General features: G+C 45.4%; 1 protein-coding gene across 4 annotated transcripts in view; it reads left to right on the top strand.

Moving 5' to 3' along the window:
* LOC129819990 (protein Jumonji-like) overlaps positions 1–22999 on the top strand; it is a 90689-nt gene that overhangs the window by 45618 nt on the left and 22072 nt on the right. For 3 of the 4 annotated variants that reach the window (XR_008754139.1, XR_008754138.1, XM_055876760.1), the window contains exons 2-5: positions 2395–2530; positions 5837–5957; positions 15023–15192; positions 19992–20015. Coding sequence is in view for 1 of the 4 variants with exons in the window: in XM_055876760.1 (XP_055732735.1) it covers positions 2395–2530; positions 5837–5957; positions 15023–15192; positions 19992–20015 (451 nt within the window). In the remaining 3 variants the exon portion in view is untranslated. The remainder of the gene's footprint in view (positions 1–2394; positions 2531–5836; positions 5958–15022; positions 15193–19991; positions 20016–22999) is intronic. The other variant, XR_008754140.1, reaches the window with a different exon arrangement.

Here is a 22999-nt window from a genome sequence, read left to right as displayed (position 1 = left end):
TCAGTCAAAGCTAAGTGTAACGAGGAGCGTTGGTGCACAGCATTGGCGACAGTTGAGTGTGTCTGCAGGGAAACATGGCTGTCATCCCTCCGCTTCATCACAAGGAGACACCCGATTGTCTAACTTCATTACGTTGATTCTCATGGAATATCTCAGTGATGTCCGCTACTGATGATCACTACAGGGCAATTCCACGTTAATGGTATTACGCTCAGTGTCTTATTTTTTATTTAACATGTATGCCAAACATAAACCACAGATTTTTCAAAGTTTACCAAACATACAACTCTATGCTCAATGACTACTTCGAACAATTTACACAGTAAAAAAAATATACTTTTGCTGGAAACTTTTATCAAACTTTGCATGTGCAGTTTTTCCTGTAAAATGCGTTTTTATAAAATGTTCAGTGGAATTGTTGAAAGTAGGCCTTGTTCATACAGTTTTGTGGTTTGTTAAACTTTGAAATGTGTAATTTCGTCACCATGGAATTACCCTACAGCTACACAACATATACAGAAGTATGTGGACAACCCTTTAAATTAGTTGATTTGGCTATTTCAGCCACACCTGTTGATGATGGGTGTACGAAATAGCACACAGCCATGGAATCTCCATAGATAAACTTTGTCAGTAGAATGGCCCGTACTGAAGAGCTCAGTAACTTTCAACGTGGCACTGTCATAGGATGTGATCTTTCCAACAAGTCAGTTAATAAAATTTCTACCCTGCTAGAGCTGCCTTGGTCAACTAAGTGCTGTTATTGTGAAGTGGAAACATCTAGGAGCAACAACGGCTCAGCTGCGAAATGGTAGGCCACACACACTCACAGAACGGGGCCAGCGACTGCTGAAAATCGTCCGTCCTCGTTTGCAACACACTAGTTCAAAACTGCCTCTGGAAGCAACGTCAGCCCAAGAACTCGAGCTTCATGAACTGGGGTTCTGTGGCCGCGCAGCCGCACACAAACCTAAGATCACCATGCGCAATGCCAGGCGGATGGCAGGAGAACGCTACCTGCCCCAATGCATAGTACATTGTAAAGTTTGGTGCAGGGGGAATGATGGTCTGGGGTTGTTTTTGCATGGTTCAGGCTCCTTAGTTCCAGTGAAGGGAAATCATAATGCTACAGCATACAATGACATTCTAGACGATTCTGTGCTTCCAACTTTGTGGCACCAGTTCGGGGAAGGCCCTTTCCTGTTTCAGCATGACAAAGCCTCTGTGCACAAAGCGAGGTCCATACAGAAATGGTTTGTCAAGATTGGTGTGGAAGAACTTGACTGCACAGAGTCCTGACCTCAAACCCATCGAGCACCTTTTGGATGAATTGGAATGCCGACTGCGAGCCAGGCCTAATTGCCCAACCTTACTAATCCTCGTGGCTGAATGGAAGCAAGTCCCCGCAGCAATGTTCCAACATCTAGAGGAAATCCTTCCCAGAAGAGTGGAGGCTGTTATAGCAGCAAAGGGGGGACCAACTCCATATTAATGCCCATTTTGGAATTTAGATGTTTGACAAGTAGGTTTCCACATACTTTTGGTTTCAGTAGAGGTCCAGCTTGTTTGGTCATCTCGTTCTAATCTAATTTCTTAAGATAATTTAGTGTTACACATCAAACAGTAGCCTAGTACAACTGCACTGTGTGTAGGAAGCAGTGCTGTACTGTGAGGGGAAGTAGGGTTATAACAGTGTTATACATTAAATCTGCTCTGTGTAGGAAGTATGTTATTTCTGTATTCAGACACTGGAGACCTTAATGAAGCATGTTGGAAAGTTAGTGTAATGTAACGGAAGTCTGGCGCGATTCTATTCTTCTGTCTTTCCTAGTGGTGTACTGCTGTGAGTATCTGTGCCACATTGACCTCATGGACTGTCCCTCCATTGTTTAAAATTCCCAATAGTACTGAGATGGAAAGAGGGTTATTGTCAAAGATGAAAAGTGATGAAGGAGAAGGAAGCGGTGTGATTAAGACGTCTGTCACCCTTGTTACAATAACATCCTGTGTCTGACTTTGTCAGCCAAGAGAAACGGTCATACTAGGCAGCCGTAGTCTCCCAATTTAATTCATTATTAGGCTTTATTGGTTCTGGGTGATGGCTCACACATAAATATTAAATATATGTAAAATGCCAACTCCAAAGGACCCTTCTATGGATTACATTTTGTGAAAATCCCCCAAACCATGGTTTTGTTCTAGTTTCGTAAGCAATCACCCTTCTGTCTTTTGTGGGTTATGGTTATGTTGTGAGAAACGTGATGCTACTCGTAATGATTTGCTAGGTTATGCTAATGTATCATGTTATTCTTATACTAACGTCTATCTACTATGCTGTGTTATGTTAAGATGCTGTGTTATGATAATCAGTAGTCCTCTGTCCTGTGTTTTTAGGATGATATCGATGGGATCCCCTGGTCAGAGGAGAGGGATGTGAGGAAGGTGCTCTATCTCTCCCTGAAGGAGTTCAAGACTGCTCAGAAAAGGCAGCTCGGAGACGGCATCGGAGATGGAACCAAATACACTAATGGTGAGTTTCCCCTGGGACCCTTTTCTCTGCAGCACTGACCCAGTCAGGCTTTTGTCTGGATGCTCACAGACCTGCGATAGACTGCTCTGTCTTTAGTTGTTTGCAGTGGACCAGCTAATAATGATAGGAGTGATAGAATAGTGACACATTTAATATGGCGTTATTTCAGAATGAAGGTGCTTTGGTATGCATAATGAAACCGAGGATGTTGCAGGGTTTTTTCTGAACAGGTGCAATAACATCCAGGGAGCTCAGGCTGCCTGTTTGTGTCCATCTGTGGTATAAAGGCTGGTCTGAATTATCTGCTGCTGCTTTGTTTGACACCTTCGCTGTGCGTCAATCCACTCTGCTTCAATCCACTCTGCTCTGTCTCTTCTCTGCTTCAAACACCAGCCAACTAGGAGATTTGAACTTCACACGGGCCTCTGAACCTATTCTCAGCTGTCACCGACACAACCCAGAGACCGAGAGAGAGATAAAGGCCTCTGGAAGTTTACACCGTGCCAAACAGGCATGGAGAAGCCTCAGTTCAGATCTAGGTCACAGACTCAGTCGCACACAGACTGCCCTGTACCGGCTGAAACTGTCATCCATTTTGGAGAATCAGTCAAACAGCAACTTTTGTGATGGCGGTTTTCTCATCCATCTTCACCCCCCGGCAGTGTTGTCAGTCTCTTAGAGGAGTGTGTCTGGCTGGCTGTCTGGAGCCAGCTACCTGCAGAGGGATGTGAGGAAGGTGCAAATTAGATTAGAACAAGATGACCAAACAACAAGCTGGATCTCTACTGAAATACACTACATGACCAACAGCATGGATCCAACAGCAGAGTGAAGGGACCGGCCCTGCAAGGCCCTAAGCGTGTCTCCCCCCCCCCCCCGGTCTATCTCATAACCGGCAATCATGCCATCTCCCTGACCACTTTACCTCTCACTGTTGGCAGGCGTCCATCTCTCCACCTCTTAGCCCTCGCTCCCCCTCTCTGCATTATTCAACTAATTACATGATGCCCCTTCTGCATCCTCTCCCCTCCCTGTCTCTCCCCTCCCTGTTATCCCTCCTTAGATGGAAGGCATCATTACGTCAATAGGCCTCTGGTTACTGCGGCTCAGGAAGCTTTCTTCCCACTCCCCTGCACTCCTCTCCATACCCCCCCATTGATGAAACTACTGGCTGTGTTCCAAACCATTGGGGATGGTGTAGTGAGTGTCTGCCCAATGGCACCACCGGCGTTGTGCTGTCTGTCCCTTAGCACTGACCCTGTCCTGTCTCATGGGGATGACACTGTTCTGGTCAAAACTTCCATAGTGGAAGATGGCACAGAGCCTTGGTGGTGGAGCTGGCTTCCTCTCGGATAGGGCGAGTGTTAGACTGACAATCTGCAGCATGTCATTCTCACATAACGCATCTACTCAAATAATTTTTATTTGAAAGTATATTTAAGGTATTTTATGAAGATGACAGTGGGGAAATATAGAGGTGGTGTCAAAGGGCAGTAGGCCAGAGTCCAACCTTTGCCAACGCTGTAGACATACAGTATGTGCCAGAGGAAGCTGTGGTTTAGACTGCTAGACCACCCTAGGCCACATAGACAATAGTTACTAAATAGGATATGTCTATTTCGGCCTAGGGTTGATTTGTGGTCAGAACTGTGTGGTTGAGACAGCAATTTTAAAAACAATACTTTTTGTTGTCCTCTTGTAGGGTTGTCTCCTAGAGTTCCCTATTTAGTATCCCATTCTATTGTCAGAAGTGGTTGAAAATACATTCAAATGGGTTAAAATCCCACACAACAAACGCATTGTTTATTTTTATAGCCAGTACACTCCCAATCATACTGTGTCATTAAAAGCTTTGAGAGAAATAAGTTTTTTGTTACTATCCACAGTAAAGTGGACCAGTGAGAGGGTTACTGCTACAGGCTGCTGATGGACCCTAAGCTTGCTCCATTACAAACATTATTATTCAGTTGTAATCACTCTGTTTGTAAAGCTGAAGTAATGCCACTCTCCTGGCTGTTAAAATGTTCTGTCTGCATCTGGGCTTCCTGTCCGCATTACTCCACCTCCCACTAATGGGCTACACTCTGACTAGCTATGGTACGCACCCCCAACCTCACTCCTCTCCCTATCTCCTTCATTCTCTTGCTCTCTGTCTGTCTGGAGAGCAGGAGGAACATAGCAGGGTGATGGGCTTATTGAACCACGCATCCATCTGATTAGAGTCCCTTACGGATCAGCCGTCATCCTCCTTCCCAGCTAGGCCTCACTGGGACCAGGGGAAAGAATTTAGGACCCAGCCCAGTCTGGCTCCCTTTCGTGACTGCCAGTTTGCATCCCTGTCTCGCCCTCCTTGCCAGGCCCCTCACAAAGGCACTGATGTGAAACCAACATATGTAAAACATCTCGGAACGGCGGAGAGGGGAGGGAGTACAGGAGACAAGATGGCCCCTCGCCAGGCTGTTTATGTTCAGTATGAATATTATTACAGTCACCTACTACTACAGATTAGACAAATATTATTATAGCTGAATCAGAATGGTTTCTTTGTGTTCTTGGTGTTATAAGCTTCACCCTGAGCACAGAACACACTCAACTAAACATAACCCAGTCGGTTCCCTGAGCACCACTGTGGTGTGACTCATACTGCCAGAGCATGTTAAGAGGTCTACAGACATGTTAAGCTCTATGGCTGGTCTCCTGCTATCAGGTAGTGACCTGCACTCGGTACACAGACTTCAACTACAAGCTGCCTGGGTTTGTTCTGGGTTCTTCAAACAAGTTTTCAGAGGAAGCTGCCACTCAACTCAACCATTAGCCACTATGTCATTATTACCATTCTAATTTATGTTCCTTTGACACCTGCAGTTAAGGGTTGTGGTTTTGGGTTGGCACATGATTTAAGGCCTCAGTCCTAAGGAATGTGATGGGAGGGTCATGTGTCAACTAGAAATGCCAGTACCAGGTAGACTTTTACAACCTACAAAGATTTAGTGGATAATAATTGATCTGTTTTTCTTAACCATCATTAATACTTCCACCCTGTTTGTGTAATTGCAGTGAATGCGGTTTCGTTTGATCAAGAGGGTTTCACTTCATTTTCATGTCTTGGTTACTCATCAATGCTGTCTTCATTTGACTGGAATGTCTTTTTGAGATCTGCTCAAGTCCTGACTTGTTCACTTTGTTCAGCTAACGGGCTCCAAACACACATCAGCCCTCTTACTTTGGTCACCGTGTTTCTCTCCAGTCAACATGTCCTAGCAGTACACTGCATGGTCTCTAAACCATGTCGTCTTGTCTCTGTAGGTTCCCATGCCTGCGGGCAGCTCAATGGCTCAGGGCAGAAGGGCCACAATGCTGACGGGTCACGGTTCCAGAGCACTGACGGCAGCAGCGAGTACTCTGAGGATGGCCCTGCCAAGAAGAGGTGAGTGTGTTAACCTGTACTCTGGAGCGATGGCGCTCTCGCTCTGCTCTCTCTCTCTGATCGGCAGCAGCTTTGAACCAGAGAGTGCTTGAGTGAAGGTAGTGATAGTCAGGGGGAGCTCGACAATACCTGGGCCCAGATTCACAAAACCTTAAGAAGAAATGTCTTAACTGGCATTTTTTCCTTAATTATAGACTTAAGAAAATGTAAGCAAAGTTGATATTCCTCAAAGTTATTAAACATTTTTCTTGTGCCGTGTCATGTTTCTCCTTAAACCTAAAGTTAAGAAATTAGATTATTGAAAATAAAATTATTGGAAATGTTCCTTTTTTCCAAGATAGCTAAACCCTTGTCTCAAACTCAAGGCAATGAAAGTTCATGAAAGCAATTGGACATATTTAATTCAGTCACACACGTCATCTGATAGTTTCAGTATTGATTATTTTAAACCCAAGAATATGTTTTAGAACAGTATTCTTAGTAAGAAATATGCTAACATGATTGCCATTGCTAGCTAGATAGCTAAAATGGTTGCCTAGCAACAACCATTTTAAGAAGATATTTGAGAAATTCGTAAGAAAATAATTCCATCTTAAGATATTGTTGAGGATTTGCACTTATGAACTTTAAGAAGCTAATGTTTTTTCGTAAGTAGTGTTTTGTGAATCTGGGCCCTGATTTAAAAATATATATATATATTTTTTTTTTAAAGTTAATTTTTTTTATTTATTTATAAATATATATATACACAGTACAGCCGAGGTACAATATCATAGAGGTGTTTTGATCCAGGTGATCTCAGCATTGGTTTATTCAGCGCTCTCAGATCCGTATGTGTGAATTATCAAAGCCAAAATATACAATTGTGGTAGTAAATGTATAAAGGCCTCTGCTGTCTTTTTATTAATTCACTTCCTTCTTGCTGTATTCTCTTCTCCTGTTCTCCAGTAATGTGTTTGGTTAAGTCAGGGAATTACAGTAATGGGACATGACAGCATCAACAGTGAAGAATGGGAGCTCTTTAACCAGCGTTCGTTCTTAAAAGGCAGAAAGTTGTTTCTGTTTTAACTTATTTTAATTTAACTAGGCAAGTCAGTTGAGAACAAATCCTTATTTACAATGACGGCCTACCCTGGCCAAACCATAACCCGTACGACGCTAGGCCAATTGTGCACCGCCCTATGGGACTCCCAATCACGACTCCCAATCACGGCTGGAATCAAACCAGGGTCTGTAGTGACGCCTCTAGCACTGAGATGCAGTGCCTTAGACCGCTGCGCCATTCAGGAGCCCTAAATGAGTGATTAAGAGATGTGTTGAGCATTTTCAAATCATAATTTAGGACCAAGTTAATGCATTCAAATACAACAATGACCTTGTTTCCATGTCATTCCTACTAGTGATTTGTAATCTATAAAGGCCTTGGGGGAAACTGCTTCACAAGAGCTTCTCTCACTCAGATTCTCCCCTCGGGTTCATTCTCATGGAAAATAGAATAAGACTATTATTTGGATAGTATGCAGGGAAGTATTTTAATTTTGAAATTAGAAATTGAAGATTGGTACTTGTGCTTCTTATAACATTATCCCTTTGAGATTCAAGTGGTTGATCTCTAATGGGTTATTTTCTTCAGATCTAGCATAATGAGGAAGATGGGTTGAAGACTCGGAAAACTGTCTATAGTATGAGTGAAATATTGTGCCTAGGTTGAACATGGGGCAGTGTGATGGCCTGGTTGTTCCCTGTAGGGTTCCACTCTGACATGGTGTTCTGTACCTCTTGGCTGGCTGTCACCTGTGGAACGTTTGAGGGACTGGGCTTGACTGGAGGAGACTGGGCTGGGGGGGTGTGAGGAGACTGGGCTGGGGGGGTGTGAGGAGACTGGGCTGGGGGGGTGTGAGGGACTGGAGGAGACTGGGGCGCAGGAGTGGTGTGAGCACACTGGTGGGTTCAGACTGGGAGGGATTCCCTCTCAACTAGCAGGTCCTGGTTCCATAACAGACCAGCCACTGTGGATGAAATGCACTGCTTGGCACACACACAAACTCACAGCTACATTTAAATCATATATACACATGCTGAACTGCAGCGGCCATAGCACAGAGATCTGCTCTGTAATCTCTCACCGTGAGACCCTCTGTGTAGCCAGCCATCGCAGGATTCCTCAGCTCCCCGTCTCCACCTCCTCTTTTCACCCTCCGTGTGTGTGCAGTACCTGTTATTTAATAGTCCAGCAGAACTGGTCATTAAGAGGCCTGGCAAACCTGAAAAGGAGAGCAAGATGGACAGGGAGAGAAGCAGAAAGACGTTGCGGCAACAACAGGCCTGTGTTCACTACAGTGGTTTGATGGTTTTCATTAGTTCTCATGCTGGAATAAAAGTACGCTCTCTCCCTCTCTTAATGAGCAGCTGGCCCAGAGTGCTTGGCAATAGCTCAGGCCTTTTGGTGTGGGGAGAGTGTGTGTGTGTGTGTGTGGAGGATGACTTCTTGGCCCTGGCATCTGCAGCCCAAGCCACTCTATAACAGGGTGGCTGAATGAGGAGGTGCCAGGACTTTTCACACCTGGCAACGCAAGAACTAGCGGATAGGGGTTGTGCAGGTGCGCGGTTTTGGCTGCGTCATCCTGGGGCGCAGGGGAGGTTCCCAGTGTGTCTCGGGAGGGGATGGGCGGTCCCAGGGAGGCGTTTGGGGACATTTGATGTTTGTCTTCCTAGGACACCGAGATTGGAAATCAGGCCCCAGCATCTTAGAACCCTACTGGAGAGGTTCTTCCCTCCTCCTCCCATTCCCAGCCACACCACGAAGCTGGAATAGGAAACACAGGGTTCAGCCATGATGACCATAGTTGGAAAGCTCCACTTCTTAGGGAGATTTTGAGGCCAATTCTCCTCAGTAGTAAGAGCCAAGTAACGCTCATTGAGCTGCTTGTCGTTTGTTTTAAGGAATGCCAAGTTAGTAAGCACTGCCTTTGTCTGCTGTTCTGTTGCCCCCCCCCCCCCCCCCCCCCCCCACACACACACATTTTCTGAGCATAAGTGGAGATCAAATACTTTTTAATTGTGGGAATGTGTTCCAAAGTATTCCCACGTGTAATAGAGCGATGTGATTGTATACAAATGTAAGCAAGGTTTGAAATTCTATCTGCTTGGGTGTCTTGCTGTCAATTTGCAGTCTACAAATGATTTGTAAATATGTTCCGATCCCCTGACCATAGGCTCAAGAAAGAATCGGTCCGCAGCTCAATCTAGTTGATGATCCCTGCATTACATACTGTCACAATACTGTCTGCTGAGCGGAGGAGTTGTTGTATTATCATACATTGTGATATTGTATAACCTGTTACCAAGCAGTGAAGACAGTAGGTGAGATCAGAGAGGGCATTGTCATTAACAGTGTTTGTTCCAGTTTCTCTATTCTCTGCAGGCTGTTTGTATTCACTGAAGACAATAGGCACATCAAAGGAATGAAACGGCAACATCACAACAAACTATACAGCACTTCTGAAGAGAAGTAGTTTTGTTCTATCGGATGTGGACTGGGTGGCAAATCCCATGTTCCACTGCTGTGGCCAGAATTCAGAGCCTGTGATGTCATGGATAATGTCCTGATTTTAAAGTGATGTCAGCAATAACACAGCTTTTCTCTGAGCCTGCTCGTTATTGATCTGGCTTAGCGTGATTTTTAAGATGGCCGCCAAGATCATGGGTTAGAGGTCAGAGACCAGGGTCACTCCAGTAAAGTGGTCGACCCACTGAGCTGAGGAGAAGGCGATGTTGTCCAGCGCCGACTTAATACACAGTTCATCAGCTCACTGCTCTAAGCATGGAGAATGTACTGGCACCAATGGTGGTAGTATACTAAAGAGCAACAGTGGACACCGTAACATCGTAGTATACAGTGGTGTAAATACTTTAACGTTGTTTTTTGGGGGTATTTGTACTTTACTTTGCTATTTTATGTTTTGGCTACTTGGTTACCTCTGACCTGGCGAACTAACTAAATACAATTAGTACGTTTGTAAACGATGTCTGATTTGTTGGAGTTTGCCCCTGTCTGTCTACATTTATTTTTATTTTTTTAAACCTAGAAAATAGTGCTGTCAGGTTTGCTTAATATAAGTAATTGGATGTATAGCATGTATATTTACTGTTACTTTTACTCAAGTATGACAATTGTGTACTTTTTCCACCACTGTACATAAGTACATTAAAACCAGATACTTTTAGATATTCACCCAAGTAGTATTTTACTGGCCGACATTCACTTTTACTTGAGTCATTTTCTATTAAGGTATCTTAACTCAAGTATAACATTTAAAGTACTTTTTCCACCACTGGTTCTATAATAATGAGAAATAGTGGACACAGTAACATGGTAGTACTATACTAAAGGGAAATAGTGGACACAGTAACATGGTAGTGTGGTAATGCATTATGCAACACGTAGGCTTAGGTTGCTTTAATTAACTTATGTGCAAAGTGGATTGTGTGAAGGTCATCGTGTAGGACTTATTTAAGCCTTGTGTACACATCACACACCAACACTGCGCCGATATATTTGTTAGTCTGTGGTATCTCGCATTGGAATGCTCGCCAACACTCCCTGTTTCACATTTAAAAGAGAAATGTGTTCACTGGTGTGCTTTTTTTTTTTTTTACTAGCAACTCTGAAAAATACGAGGTGAAATCATGACGTCAATGATCTTCAGGTTGGAAAGTTGGAGCTCTAGAAAGAGTGGCGAGTTGGATGACCGTTCAAAATGATTTAGTCCCGGTTGGAACTCGTTTTTTCCCCTCAGAGTTCCCAGTTTTCTAGAATGCACTGAAGTCGGAAGTCTGAGATTTCAGAGTTCCCAGTTTTCTAGAATGCACTGAAGTCGGAAGTCTGAGATTTCAGAGTTCCCAGTTGTTTTGATCGCGGCGGAAGTCTTGGTTATGTCTTGGTTTTGAATAGACTAGAAAGTGCCAGCCTGCATGGATCTGCATCAATCAGTACTATCAGGGTTGTTATGCATCAGCAGATTCCACACAATGGTATAGTTAGAATGTTTCAAGGTGAAATGGTTGTAATGAACTCTTAGATGAAATTCACGAGATCCAGACTTCAAGGGTCTTGTTTGTCTCTCACCCCCGTAGCCTTGTCTTTCTGCTTCTCTGATGACCTGTTATGGCATGGGGAGTGTTGAACCCTGGGGGGATTACAGGGTCACCAGGTCACACAGTCGGCTCAAGCAAGGCCATCTCTCCTCCAAGCGCTCAACACTCAGACAGAAAAGCAATACCACATTAGCCGGAGTGGCTCTCTCCGTGAACGCTGTTTACACTAACCCTGACCCTAACCCCCTACTTTAGAATCCCAGTCATTTGATTCATCCAGTCTTAATGTTTGTATTGACAGCCGTGGTCATGGTGTTGATGTTCTAGGAGAATGCTCCTGCTGTGATGAGAGATGTTGGACACAAAGTTTGGCTGTAGTTTCACCTGGATACTAAACCCATGGGTTTAATCAATCAAATGTATTTTTAAAGCCCTTTCTACATCAGCGGATGTCACAAAGTGCTATACAGAAACCCAGCCTAAAACCCCAAACGGCAAGCAATGCAGGTGTATCCGCTACATACTCCCCTTGTGGCTGTGTTGTTAGTTTGATGTCAATCAATACTTTTAAACAAGCTGCAGTAATGGTTATTGCATCCTTAACAGAATATTGCTAGTCTGGCTACCTTGTCTTTACACTCTCGGTGTCTGTCTCTCGGTCTCTTCTCCTGCATCTGCGTCTGACGGTCTCCTCTCCAGCTGCTGAGCGCTGCAGTGTCTGCTGGTAGAGTTTATTAGGACCATGTGGACCATCTGGAGCGGTTTAGAACCTCATTCCTTCCTTCATTTAGCCGGGGGAATCCAGACATTGTTTCTGTTCCGGCGCTGGGTAACCCTCTGTCTGAGAGCTAATCAATGATACAGAGCGGAAGCACGTGTAACATCAGAGGAACGGCAGCTTTGAAGAGCGGGGGAGGAAGAGGGGGAGGAGGAAGATTAGTTGGGATGAAGGGGACATCCTGCAGTAATCCCTCCTCCCTGTAAGCCTGTGCCTCTACTGCAGGTGCTCTGCTCTCCCTCCCTCTCTCTCGCTCCCAATCTCTCTATTAGGCGTGTGTAGAGCAGTGCCCTGGCAGCGAGTATAAGTCTGGGTTAGGTGGTGGTAATAAACGGCAGACATAGCATGTCTTTAGACCCATATAGAAGGATAGCACCTCATCAAGCAACACCAGTTTTACCCCACTTCTGACATAGGGCCAGTGTTAGAAAATATTTTCTATCACATGGATGTGACGGTGTTGAGAAGTTTGTGTCAGTGAGCGCTTTCTACAGGGAGGCTCGGGGTTCGAGAGGCTTGGTGTCTATTTGTCTCTTAAGTCTTGCTGGGCATTGTGGGTACATCATGGCGCCATGATATCCTGACTAGATGGTCTGTACTCCATCCTCCTGGGGGAAAGGGTCCAGATTTTAGTCTTGTGGTTCAGTTCACTGTTGAATGTCTTTAATACCAATAGGAAGAGCCCCTCCAATAAAAGCCACTGTGCTCATTGGTGCTCAGGTCTGTCTAGAGCCATGGCACTTCTAATAGTTTAATAGTCTATCTTATGTCTCTAACTGATCCTACCTTTAACAACCACGTCCAGTTAAATTGCTCCTATTTATCGCTGGCTCTATTCCAATGAGCAAGATCATATTTCTGAAGGGGTTTATTGAAAGCCATGTTTTTCTCCTGTTACTGTCTGGGAGGCAGTCATTAAATACCCTCGTCCACGTTCTAATGGTCCACTGCTGTCTGCAATGTTGGTTCTACCTTCATGGAGCTGTAGTGCTGGTTCTCCCCCAAGTAAGTTGTAGTGTCGGTTCTGCCCTCTGGGAGACGTGGTGTCAGGGAGCCACTGTAACTAATGCATTCTGCATCTCTAATCTGCACCAGTCTCCATGACTCACAATATCTCGCTCTCTCCATCCTGAGGCCCTGCCAGCTATAGGGCCATGAGTCAGGCTGTTTAAACAGCTCATGTTTTACCAGTCTGGCAGGGAAACTAATAGCTCCATTCACAACATAATGACTGGCTGGTGACACCTGTCATGTTCAGGTGTTTGAACCATGCGACCTGCAACAGCCATTGGTCTTTCCAGAGGGAACAGAACCTGTTTGTTGTTCTCTTCACTGGCTGAACTAAAGCATGAGAACAGATTGGTTATCATACTGATGCACCTGCTCATCAAATACAGAATCCTTCTTGAACAATGGCTTCTCTCAGGAACTGAACAGATTGTTCCGTCACTGAACCCAGTATATGTGTGTATCGACACAATCTCTTGTTCAAGGTATTTAGTCAGGGTTGGTGTTAAATAGGCTGTGTATTGCTTTGTGATTGAAGTGCAATTGGAGAGCTGTAGGTTCTGGGGGTTTGATGGAAACAAAATACATTGGGTGTTTCAGGGCATAATTTGCCGAATGTCATGTTTTTTTTGGGGGGGGGGGGGCTCACTGTAGGATATCATGAAGCATTTCCCTCCCTACATGTAGCGCGATGAGACAATCAGCCGAGTAGTCACAATCTGTCTGGAGCAAGTGGCTGTGGTCTCAATTGATTAGTGATGCTGTCTGTGTCTGTCAACCTGCCTGGAAGGCCTGAACGTTCCCCTCTAAACAAGCATCAGATTGAATGGGAGATTGTTTCAAACAGGACGGTGGAATACAGGGAGGCAGTATGAGCGTGGCATTGTCTTTTTCGGTTTAACGTGAGACCGGCCTGTATCTGGCATCAAACGTCCCTGAAACAAGGAGATGGTGAAATTAAATGGCACACTTCTCTTAAAAGCAGGGTGCTGTGTGTGTGATAAAAGATGAAGAGGTGTGACCAGGTCCATCTCCAGACAAGCTGCTCTTAGTATTCCATCCTGTCAGCCTGCTACCTCTGTGGAATCAGAAGAAAGAACAGACGCAGAAAGAGATCTGACCTGGAGAGACGGAAGGGAAAAAACTAAATCTGGCCTTGAAAGTCTGTCTGCAATTTGACACCTCCTTTGTACTTGTTATCAGTTGTCAGCTGCTGCAGATGTCTTGGCTTTAATGGAGAACTTAATTACAATTCAAAGAGTCAACATGAATCAGAAGTCTTTCATGAGGTGGACGGCTGCTTGCAGGTGCTGCTGGGGGTTATTCTGAGGGAGGATAATCATTGTTTTAGCCTCCGTGGACACTTCAGTCAATGGCCACTGCAGTGTTATTAAAGATAATTAAATCGTGTCCAATGTCCAGACTGATTAAATTAGGCATACTAACAACTGAGGCCAGCGTTGTGTTAAACCGCTGAACACAGGGGTATACTACAAACAGGGATTAATGAGTTAGCCAGCTAACTTTTGATAAACCCCCCCCCCCCCCCCCCAAAGATTTTCTGTGTTTTTGGTTGTTTGAGTCAATTAGACTATGCCCATTCCAGGTCCTGGGCTGGCGTGGTTACACGTGGTCTGCGGTAGTGAGGCTGGACGTACTGCCAAAAAATCTGAGACTACTTTGGATGCAGCGTATTGTTGAGAAATGAACATTCAATTCTCTGGCAACAGCTCTGGTGGACGTTCCTGTAGTCAGCATGCCAATTGCACGCTCCCTCAACTTGATATCTGCGGTGTGGTGTGAAATAACTGCACATTTTAAAGTAGTCTATTTAATTGTCCCTAGCACAAGGTGCTCCTGTGTAATGATCATGATCAGCTTGTTAATATACCACACCTATCAGGTGGATGGATTAGCTTGGCAAAGGAGAAATGCTCACTAACAGGGATGTAAACAAATTTGTGCACAATCCGAGAGAAATCAGCTTTTTATGCTTATGGAACATTTCTGGGATCTTTTATTTCAGCCCATGAAACGTGGGACCAACACTTTACATGTAGTGTTTATTTTTGTTCAGTGTAAATGAAATGCATACACAAAACAGGGCGAGCTGTATGTCAGTTCCTATCGTAGGTCTGTGTAAGGATGTATGGAATAATCATTTTTTCTCCTCTCTTCCCAGGCCCAGACTGCAAGCACAGAGGAAGTTTGCCCAGTCTCAGCCCAACTCTCCCAGCACCACCCCGGTCAAGGTGTCTGATACCGCCCTGCCCGCACCCTCCGCTCACATCAGAGACATCTCCAGACGAAAACCCAAGACCGAAGATTTCCTCACCTTCCTCTGCCTGAGAGGTACAGTAACCCTGTGGTCCATGCCTCACATCTCACCTTTTCATCCCCACACCCCTTCATCCACCCCCACACACACTGTCCTTCATCCTCCCACCTCACTAATTTACTCATTCAGTCGGCCACTCACTTGCCCAGTCCCCCTAGCACCATGCGTCTCGTCACCAGGCCAACACCAGGGCCCTGCTTCTCTGACCTCCGTTAGGACCTGGGCTTCAGTTCAGCAGCCACACATCTCAGGAGAGTTCCAGGCCTTCCTCCCGGCCTGCCTGCCTTTGACCTAGATCCAGGCCTAGCTGTGCAGAAGGAATAGTTCAGTCAGAGGACCAGGTTCATTGACCCTGATAAGGCAAACACCAAACCCATTCTGTCCTCACAGGTTACACATTGGCTACAGATAATGTTTCAACAATGAATATTGAATATTGTTATCTGCACACAGTCAGCTTTGAGCACCCCCCCTCCCCCTACGCACACACCCACACAGACATCCTGGTAGAGCCAGATAACCCTGCTCCTGTACCTCGGAGCACAGAGAGGCCTGGGTTGCTCTCTGCCGCCCACCAACACAAACACGGCTAAGCTAGGGAGAACAGGGCAGCATTTCAGCTACAGGGTTCAGCTGAAATCCCACTTCCCAATCCCACCTCACTATCATGGACATGTTTCCCTGTACTCTTTACCTCAATGATGAATTGAAACACGAAAAAAGAAATGGAGAAACTGAGTGGAGTATAGCCTCACCTCAGGAACAAAGAGGATTCTTGGATGTTTTTTTTAATTTTTATGAACAACCTTGGCCTTGGCTTTTACTGATGTCTTCAATCCCAGAGAGTGTTTAACTCTGAACAGTATCTCCTCCCATCCAGCAGAACCCTCCCCGACTCATCACAACCAGAAATAGCCCTTTAGGAAGAGTAATGCCTTGATTAGATTAATTTGGTATTGCCATTAACCTCGGCTGGCAAGATGAAGTAGGTTAAAACGAACTGGAATCAGCTGGGAGCTAAGAGGCCCAGAGGAGAAGAAGAGATGAAGACTCGTGTTTAAAAGCCAATGTCACTTCAATGTAACGTAATTAGCGATCAGTCAAACTGACAGGGTTGGCAGCCTTATTCTCAATGGAACATATCTGTTCTCAGAATCTTCCAGTAAATGTCTTCTATTGTTCAGGTTTTGGACAACTCCTGGATGCTATGCTAACTCCTGACCAGTTTCCTAGTGTCCCCCCCCCCCCCCCCCCCCCCCCCCCCCCCCCCACTGTGCCGCGCCTGGTTGACCGCTGCACCCCGTCTGTGGCAGCCTTATTTATAGCTCTGTTACCCGGCCGAAAGGCGGACTGATTCCTCTGCAGAGCTCATGCTGCCTTAATGGCATTTTCATACACAGGGTTGTGCTCTCTCTTCCTTCACTTTAATGGCCCGTGTGGAAGAGACCAATACATCGAGGAGACGTGCAAGAATGTCAGGGCAGCGCAGGGGTGTGCATGCGCACAAGCACGGTCGGTGTCCTAGGGACAGATAGATATAGACCATAAGGCAGCAACGTTTTTAACATTTTCATTTTCAAAGGTGCTTTTGGCCTTTTGATTTCATTCAAAGGACTTTGTACATCTGAATCCACTTTGGTGGCCCACGCTAGCTTGGTGTTACACTGATTCCACTGTAGTGGCCCAAGACCAGGCAGCAACACTTTGTATCAATTTATTTATATTTTCCCCAGAGCTGACTGAGGGGTTAGGGAGGCAAGCAGTCGGGACACGGTCTGTTCTTCTCGCTCTGGAACAGATCAATGACGTTCCTGGTCGACATTAGAGGTCAACCGGTCATTCTGTTCAAACGGCTCCGCTCCTCTCAAATGTTTATCTTATCTGACAAACATGCCACATTTACCCAGCAAGCCCCCAGTCTGACCGCTTTAGAAAAGCATCTGATAATAATGCGCTGGTTATGAAAGCAGGCCATTTCCACCATGATTTCATGGGGAGAAGTTTTCCTCTGTTCTCTACCGCAGCAGCAGCTTGTAATCTCCCCTGCTTATTCATCTGGGACTCGGCATCATAATGAGCTGTTTTCTTTCTCCTGATTTTTAAACAGGAACGATGTATTTTTAATCCCTCTTGGGGAACTGCTGGCTGTTCTGATGCAATGTGCGACGGTCACAAAACGGAGTGAATCGGTGGTGTTTGTGCTACGCGCCTTCTCGCATCCCTTCTTATTGCGGCGGTGGCAGAATCCATTTGGAGGCTGGCCAGCCAGCTTGTCTCTGAGGCTGGGGTAGTAGTCCAGCCAGCCTGTCAGCTTGTGTAGGCTGTCGTAGTATGCTGTAACCCTGAGTCTGTAGCCTTGGATACAGGCAGCACAGAGCATTGCCTGTAGTGATGGGTAGAGAGGATAATTGTTGGTAGTGGCTGTGACAATATCCACGGTTCCTCATCGCAGTTGAGCCTCTCTCTGTGTACACAAACACGCATGGCTGAGAGTGCCAGATATAGTAGATGAGTAACCCCCACTAATATGCTTGTCCAATGTTACATAACAGCTACTACTACTGTGTGTGTGTGTGTGTGTGTCAGCCATGGCTGGCTGAGCATTGAATGTGTCTGGGTCTAGGTCGGAGGCTGTGGTTGTGTTTACGAAGGCAGATTTTATTTTTATTTTTTTAATAAACCAGCGACTCCTAGAGCTGACTGGACCCGAGTGCAGCATGGGTTAATGGATTTGCAGACATTCAGGAATGTAAATCAGAGGCGATATAATCCCCAATCCTCTCAGATTCACTCTGCTGCAGCGGCCTGTAAAAAAATGTTATTGAAAAAGTCACAGTCCACTCTCTTCCATTCCCTCCCCTCTCCACCCATCTTCTTCCTGACGAGGCAAGTGGTGAAGTATGAGGGGTTGGAGAGGGGGCAGAGTGTCTGACATGGTCTCTCCACACACTGTCTCTGTCTATGACGGGGGATTCAACCAGGGATTGGCCCTCTACTTCCATCGACGAGGAAGGTCATACACTTGACTCAATAGCGTCTGCTCTTTTTATACACATCTTGGAACTGCTTTTCTGAGAGGCTCTAGAGGTTCCGGAGGATCTTTAGGCTATACCCGAGAACCAGGAGAAGTGCTAATTTTCCTTAACATGGATGTTAGTCAGATTATACATTTGTGTCATTTTTTTCTCCGTTAAAGCTCTCGATTGGCTGTTTAAACTCCTCATTGTTTAAACTCTATTAAAGGAAAATGTTTTTTAAGTCGACCATTTTGGTTGTAATTACGCCTGTCTAGTGAAAAATGACAGTCATAATGGACTCTTTCAGCCTTAATTATGATTTGACTGTGGTTCTGAGGCACATGAAAGGCCCATAATTGAGGATTGGGAGGAGGGAGGGGAACAGGCCTGGAGGGAGGCCCGGGTTATATTTCTCTGTGTCTGGGAGCTGACAGATGGAGTCTCCGCACCAGAGAGAGCGGCTGTTAAGCCCAGCACCACCCTGCTCCCCTGTCTGAGAACCACCCGCTGAAAACACAGCCTAACCATAGACCAGACACCAGTGACCAGATGAGCCAGCCTAACAGGCTTCTTCTCTCCCTCCCTCTGACTCTAGGGGTTACTGTAAATACATGGGAGTAACAGGCTTATTTTGGGCCACTGGAAAAGATTACAGGATAACATTGTCCAGTCTCATCCTCTCCTCTCTTTCTCACTTCCCCACAAAGAGATCCCTCACCCATTAGATGAGACCTCATCCCCATGCGCCACACCACCTCGCCAACTCCCCGTGCCCATCTGGGCCTGCTAGCCATTGGCCCTGTGACCCCAGAGAACACAGAAATTGAAGCCATGTTGTTAATGAAGGAGGTCACTTGGAGCTGATTGGGAGTTTGTTGACTCTAAGTCCCCCTGGCCTCTGTCACCAGGAGAAAGGACTAGTTTGGAGAGCTGACACAAATGTGGTACTATCACACTCCTCTGCAGTCAGTCAATCAATCACATTTATTTTTAAAGCCTTTTTACATCACAACGTGCTTATACAGAACCGAGTTAACCCAGTTCTCTACAGCCTGGTCTTAGCCTGACCTGGAGCCGTGACTGAAACCAGCACCTCAAACCTAGTCCAGACATGACTTCTTCTCACGTTACACATTATACTCTTCTCCTAAACCTTACACAATGACCCCTAATAACAATGGGCTGGCATCTCTGCTCTCTCTACATGCAGGGATAGTCAAAGTATCGAGTCACACTGGCATTTTAGTCCTGTTGTGATAAGCTTTTTATTTTGTATTATGTAACCTTTATTTAACTAGGCAAGTCAGTGATGGCCTACCAGGGAACAGTGATGGCCTACCGATTACAGTGATGGCCTACCGGGGAACAGTGGGTTAACTGCCTTGTTCAGGGGAAGAACGACAGATTTTTACCTTGTCAGCTCTGGGATTCGTTACTGGCCCAACGCTCTAACCACTAGGCTACCTGCCGCTCCAAAAGCTGTGTTGTATTGTGGGTACTGACTTTATTGGGCTTTTTTTTGTAGGCCTACTAACTATTCTGATGTGTGTGTGAGTCAGAAGGCTCCGATATCACTGTAATTCATTACTGCATTCAAAGTAACCCTAACCCCATTGGCTCCCCTATTGTAACCATAGCAATAAGTCGCTTATTAATGATGCTCAGCTTAAAGCACACTTTTCTGCAATAGACCAGTTCCTATCATACTGTTGATTGTATGGATTTGCATCCAATTTGATTATGAAGTTTTGGTTTTGATGTCTGACTAATTCTAGCTTCACCACATCTAATTTCAGGTTACTCCTCGTGGCCAAATGAAGGTTAGTTAAATTTCTACCTTTTTTAAAAAGTACTTGTCTAGACAAATGTTAATACACAATCATGTACAGTACCTTCGGAAAGTATTCATTTTGTTACAGCCTTATTCTAAAATGGATGAAATTGTTCCCCCTCATCAATCTACACATAATGATAAAGCAAAAACAGGTTTTTAGACATTTTTGCCCATTTATTAAAAAAAGAACTATCACATTTACATAAGTATTTTCACACCCTTTACGCAGTACTTTTCTAAGTACCTTTGGCAGTGATTACAGCGTTGAGTGTTCTTGGGTATGATGCTACAAGCTTGGCACACCTGTATTTGGAGTTTCTCCCATTTTTCTCTGCAGATCCTCTCAAGCTCGATGGGGAGTGTCGCTGCACAGTTATTTTCAGGTCTCTCCAGAGATGTTTGATTGGGTTTCAGTCCGGGCTCTGGCAAGGCCACTCAAGGACATTCAGACACTTGTCTCGAAGCCACTCCTGCATTGTCTTGCCTATGTGCTTAAGGTCGTTGTCCTGTTGGAAGGTGAACTTTCGCCAGAGTCTGAGGTCCTGAGTGCTCTGGAGCAGGTTTTCATCAAGGATCTCTCTGTATTTCGCTCCTTTCATCTTTCCCTCAATCCTGACTAGTCTCCCAGTCCCTGCCACTGAAAAACATCCCCACAGCATGATGCTTCCACCACCATGCTTCACCGTAGGGATGTTGCCAAGTTTCCTCCAGACTTGGCATTCAGGCCAAAGAGTTAAATCTTGGTTTTATCAGATCAGAGAATCTTGTTTCTCATGGTCTGAGAGTCCTTTAGGTGCCTTTTGGCAAACTCCAAGTGGGCTGTCGTGCCTTTTACTGAGGAGTGGTTTCTGTCTGGCCACTCTACCATAAAGGCCTGATTGGTGGAGTGCTGCAGAGATGGTTGTCCTTCTGGAAGGTTCTCCCGTCTCTACAGAGGAACTCGAGAGCTCTGTAAGTGACCATTTGGTTCTTGGTCACCTAAATGACCAAGGCCCTTCTCCCCCAATTGCTCAGTATGGCTGGGAGGCTAACTCTAGGAAGAGTCTTGGTGGTTCCAAACTTCTTCCATTTAAGAATGATGAAAGCCACTGTGTTCTTGGGGACATTAAATGCTGCAGAATTATTTTGGTACCCTTCCCCAGATCTGTGCCTCAACACAATACCGTCTCAGAACTCTACGGACAATTCCTTCGACCTCGTGGCTTGGTTTTCTGAAATGCACTGTCAACTGTGGGACCTTATATAGACAGGTGTGTGCCTTTCCAAATCATGTCCAATCAATTGAATTTACCACAGGTGGACTCCTATCAAGTTGTAGAAACATCTCAAGGAGGATTAATGGAAACGGGGTGTACATGAGCTCGGGTCTGAATACTTTCTGAATACTTATGTAAATAACTTATTTCTGTTTTTTTTATTTGTAATGTGCCAAAATGTCCGAACCTGTTTTTGCTTTGTCATGATGTGGTATTGTGTGTAGATTGCTGTAGGCTGTAACGTAACAAAATGTGGAAAAAGTCAATGGGTCTGAATACTTTCCGAAGGCACTGTATTTCCCACTGTCATTAGGAATGAGCATTTTTATTATATATACTGTGACATGAAAATGTAATGGTTGACAACACAAACTTAATTCAAACATCTTAACTTAGGTCTAATCAAAGCTCATTGGAGACCATTACAACTGTTTAAACCGATAAACCCCAATGGAGAGCGCTGATGCAAAACCAGCTTTCTTTTCCTCTGGTGTCTCTAATGGCTGCAAGAGGCCAGGCCCTAGTCCTAAAGCGGTTCCTAGTCCTACGAAGGACTGGGACCTCCGTCAGCTGGCCATAGAACTGCTTTCTCTGTGCTCCGGGTCAGGGTTCTGCAACTTGTGGCTGACGGGCATAATTTGGCCACCCAAATTTTCTGCGCAAATATTTTATTGTTGGACATAAAACACTGTAAAACATTTGTGTTAGGAAAGGGTTCCTAATGTTTGATATACTCAGTGTATTTGATCGTGTACAAATACTTTTAGTAGTGTATGTGGACACCTGCTTGTTAAATCTCATTCCAAAGTCATGGGCATTAATATGGAGTTGGTCTCCCCTTTGCTGCTATAACAGCCTCCACTCTTCTAGGATGGCTTTCCACTAGATGTTGGAACATTGCTGTGTTGACTTGCTTCCATTCAGCCACAAGGATTAGTGAGGTCGGGCACTGATGTTGGTCGATTAGGCCTGGCTCGCAGTCGGCGTTCCAATTCATCCCAAAGGTGTTCGATGGGGTTGAGGTCAGGGTTCTGTGCAGGCCAGTCAAGTTCTTCCACACCGAGCTCAACAAACCATTTCTATATGGACCTCGCTTTGTGCACAGGGGCGTTGTCATGCTAAAATAGGAAAGGTCCTTCCCCGAACTGTTGCCACAAAGTTGGAAGCACAGAATCGTTTAGAATGACATTGTATGCTGTAGCATTAAGATTTCTCTTCACTGGAACTAAAGGGCCTAGCCCAAACCATGATAAACAGCCCCAGACCATTATTCCTGCTCCACCAAACTTTACAGTTAGCACTATGTATTGAGGCAGGTAGCGTTCTTGTGGCGTCCGCCAAACCCAGATTCGTCCGTCGGACTGCCAGATGGTGAAGCGTGATTCATCACTCCAGAGAATGTGTTTCTACTGCTCCAGAGTCCAATGGCAGCGAGCTTTACACCACTCCAGCTGACGCTTGGCATGCACATGGAGATATTACGCGTGTGTGTGGCTGCTCAGCCATGGAAAGCCAATTCATGATTCTCCCGACTAGCAGCTATTGCGCTGACGTTGCTTCCAGAGGCAGTTTGGAACTCGTTAGTGAGTATTTGCAACCGAGGACGGACGATTTTTACGAGCTTCAGCACTCGACGGTCCTGTTCTGTGAGCTTGTGTGGCCTACGACTTCGCGGCTGAGATGTTTCTCAGAACAGGGCAAACTGGCTCTAACT

Source organism: Salvelinus fontinalis, chromosome 22 (genome assembly GCF_029448725.1).
Source record: "Salvelinus fontinalis isolate EN_2023a chromosome 22, ASM2944872v1, whole genome shotgun sequence".
Classification (NCBI taxonomy): Eukaryota; Metazoa; Chordata; class Actinopteri; order Salmoniformes; family Salmonidae; genus Salvelinus; species Salvelinus fontinalis.
This window is presented reverse-complemented; position numbering and strand designations above follow the sequence as displayed.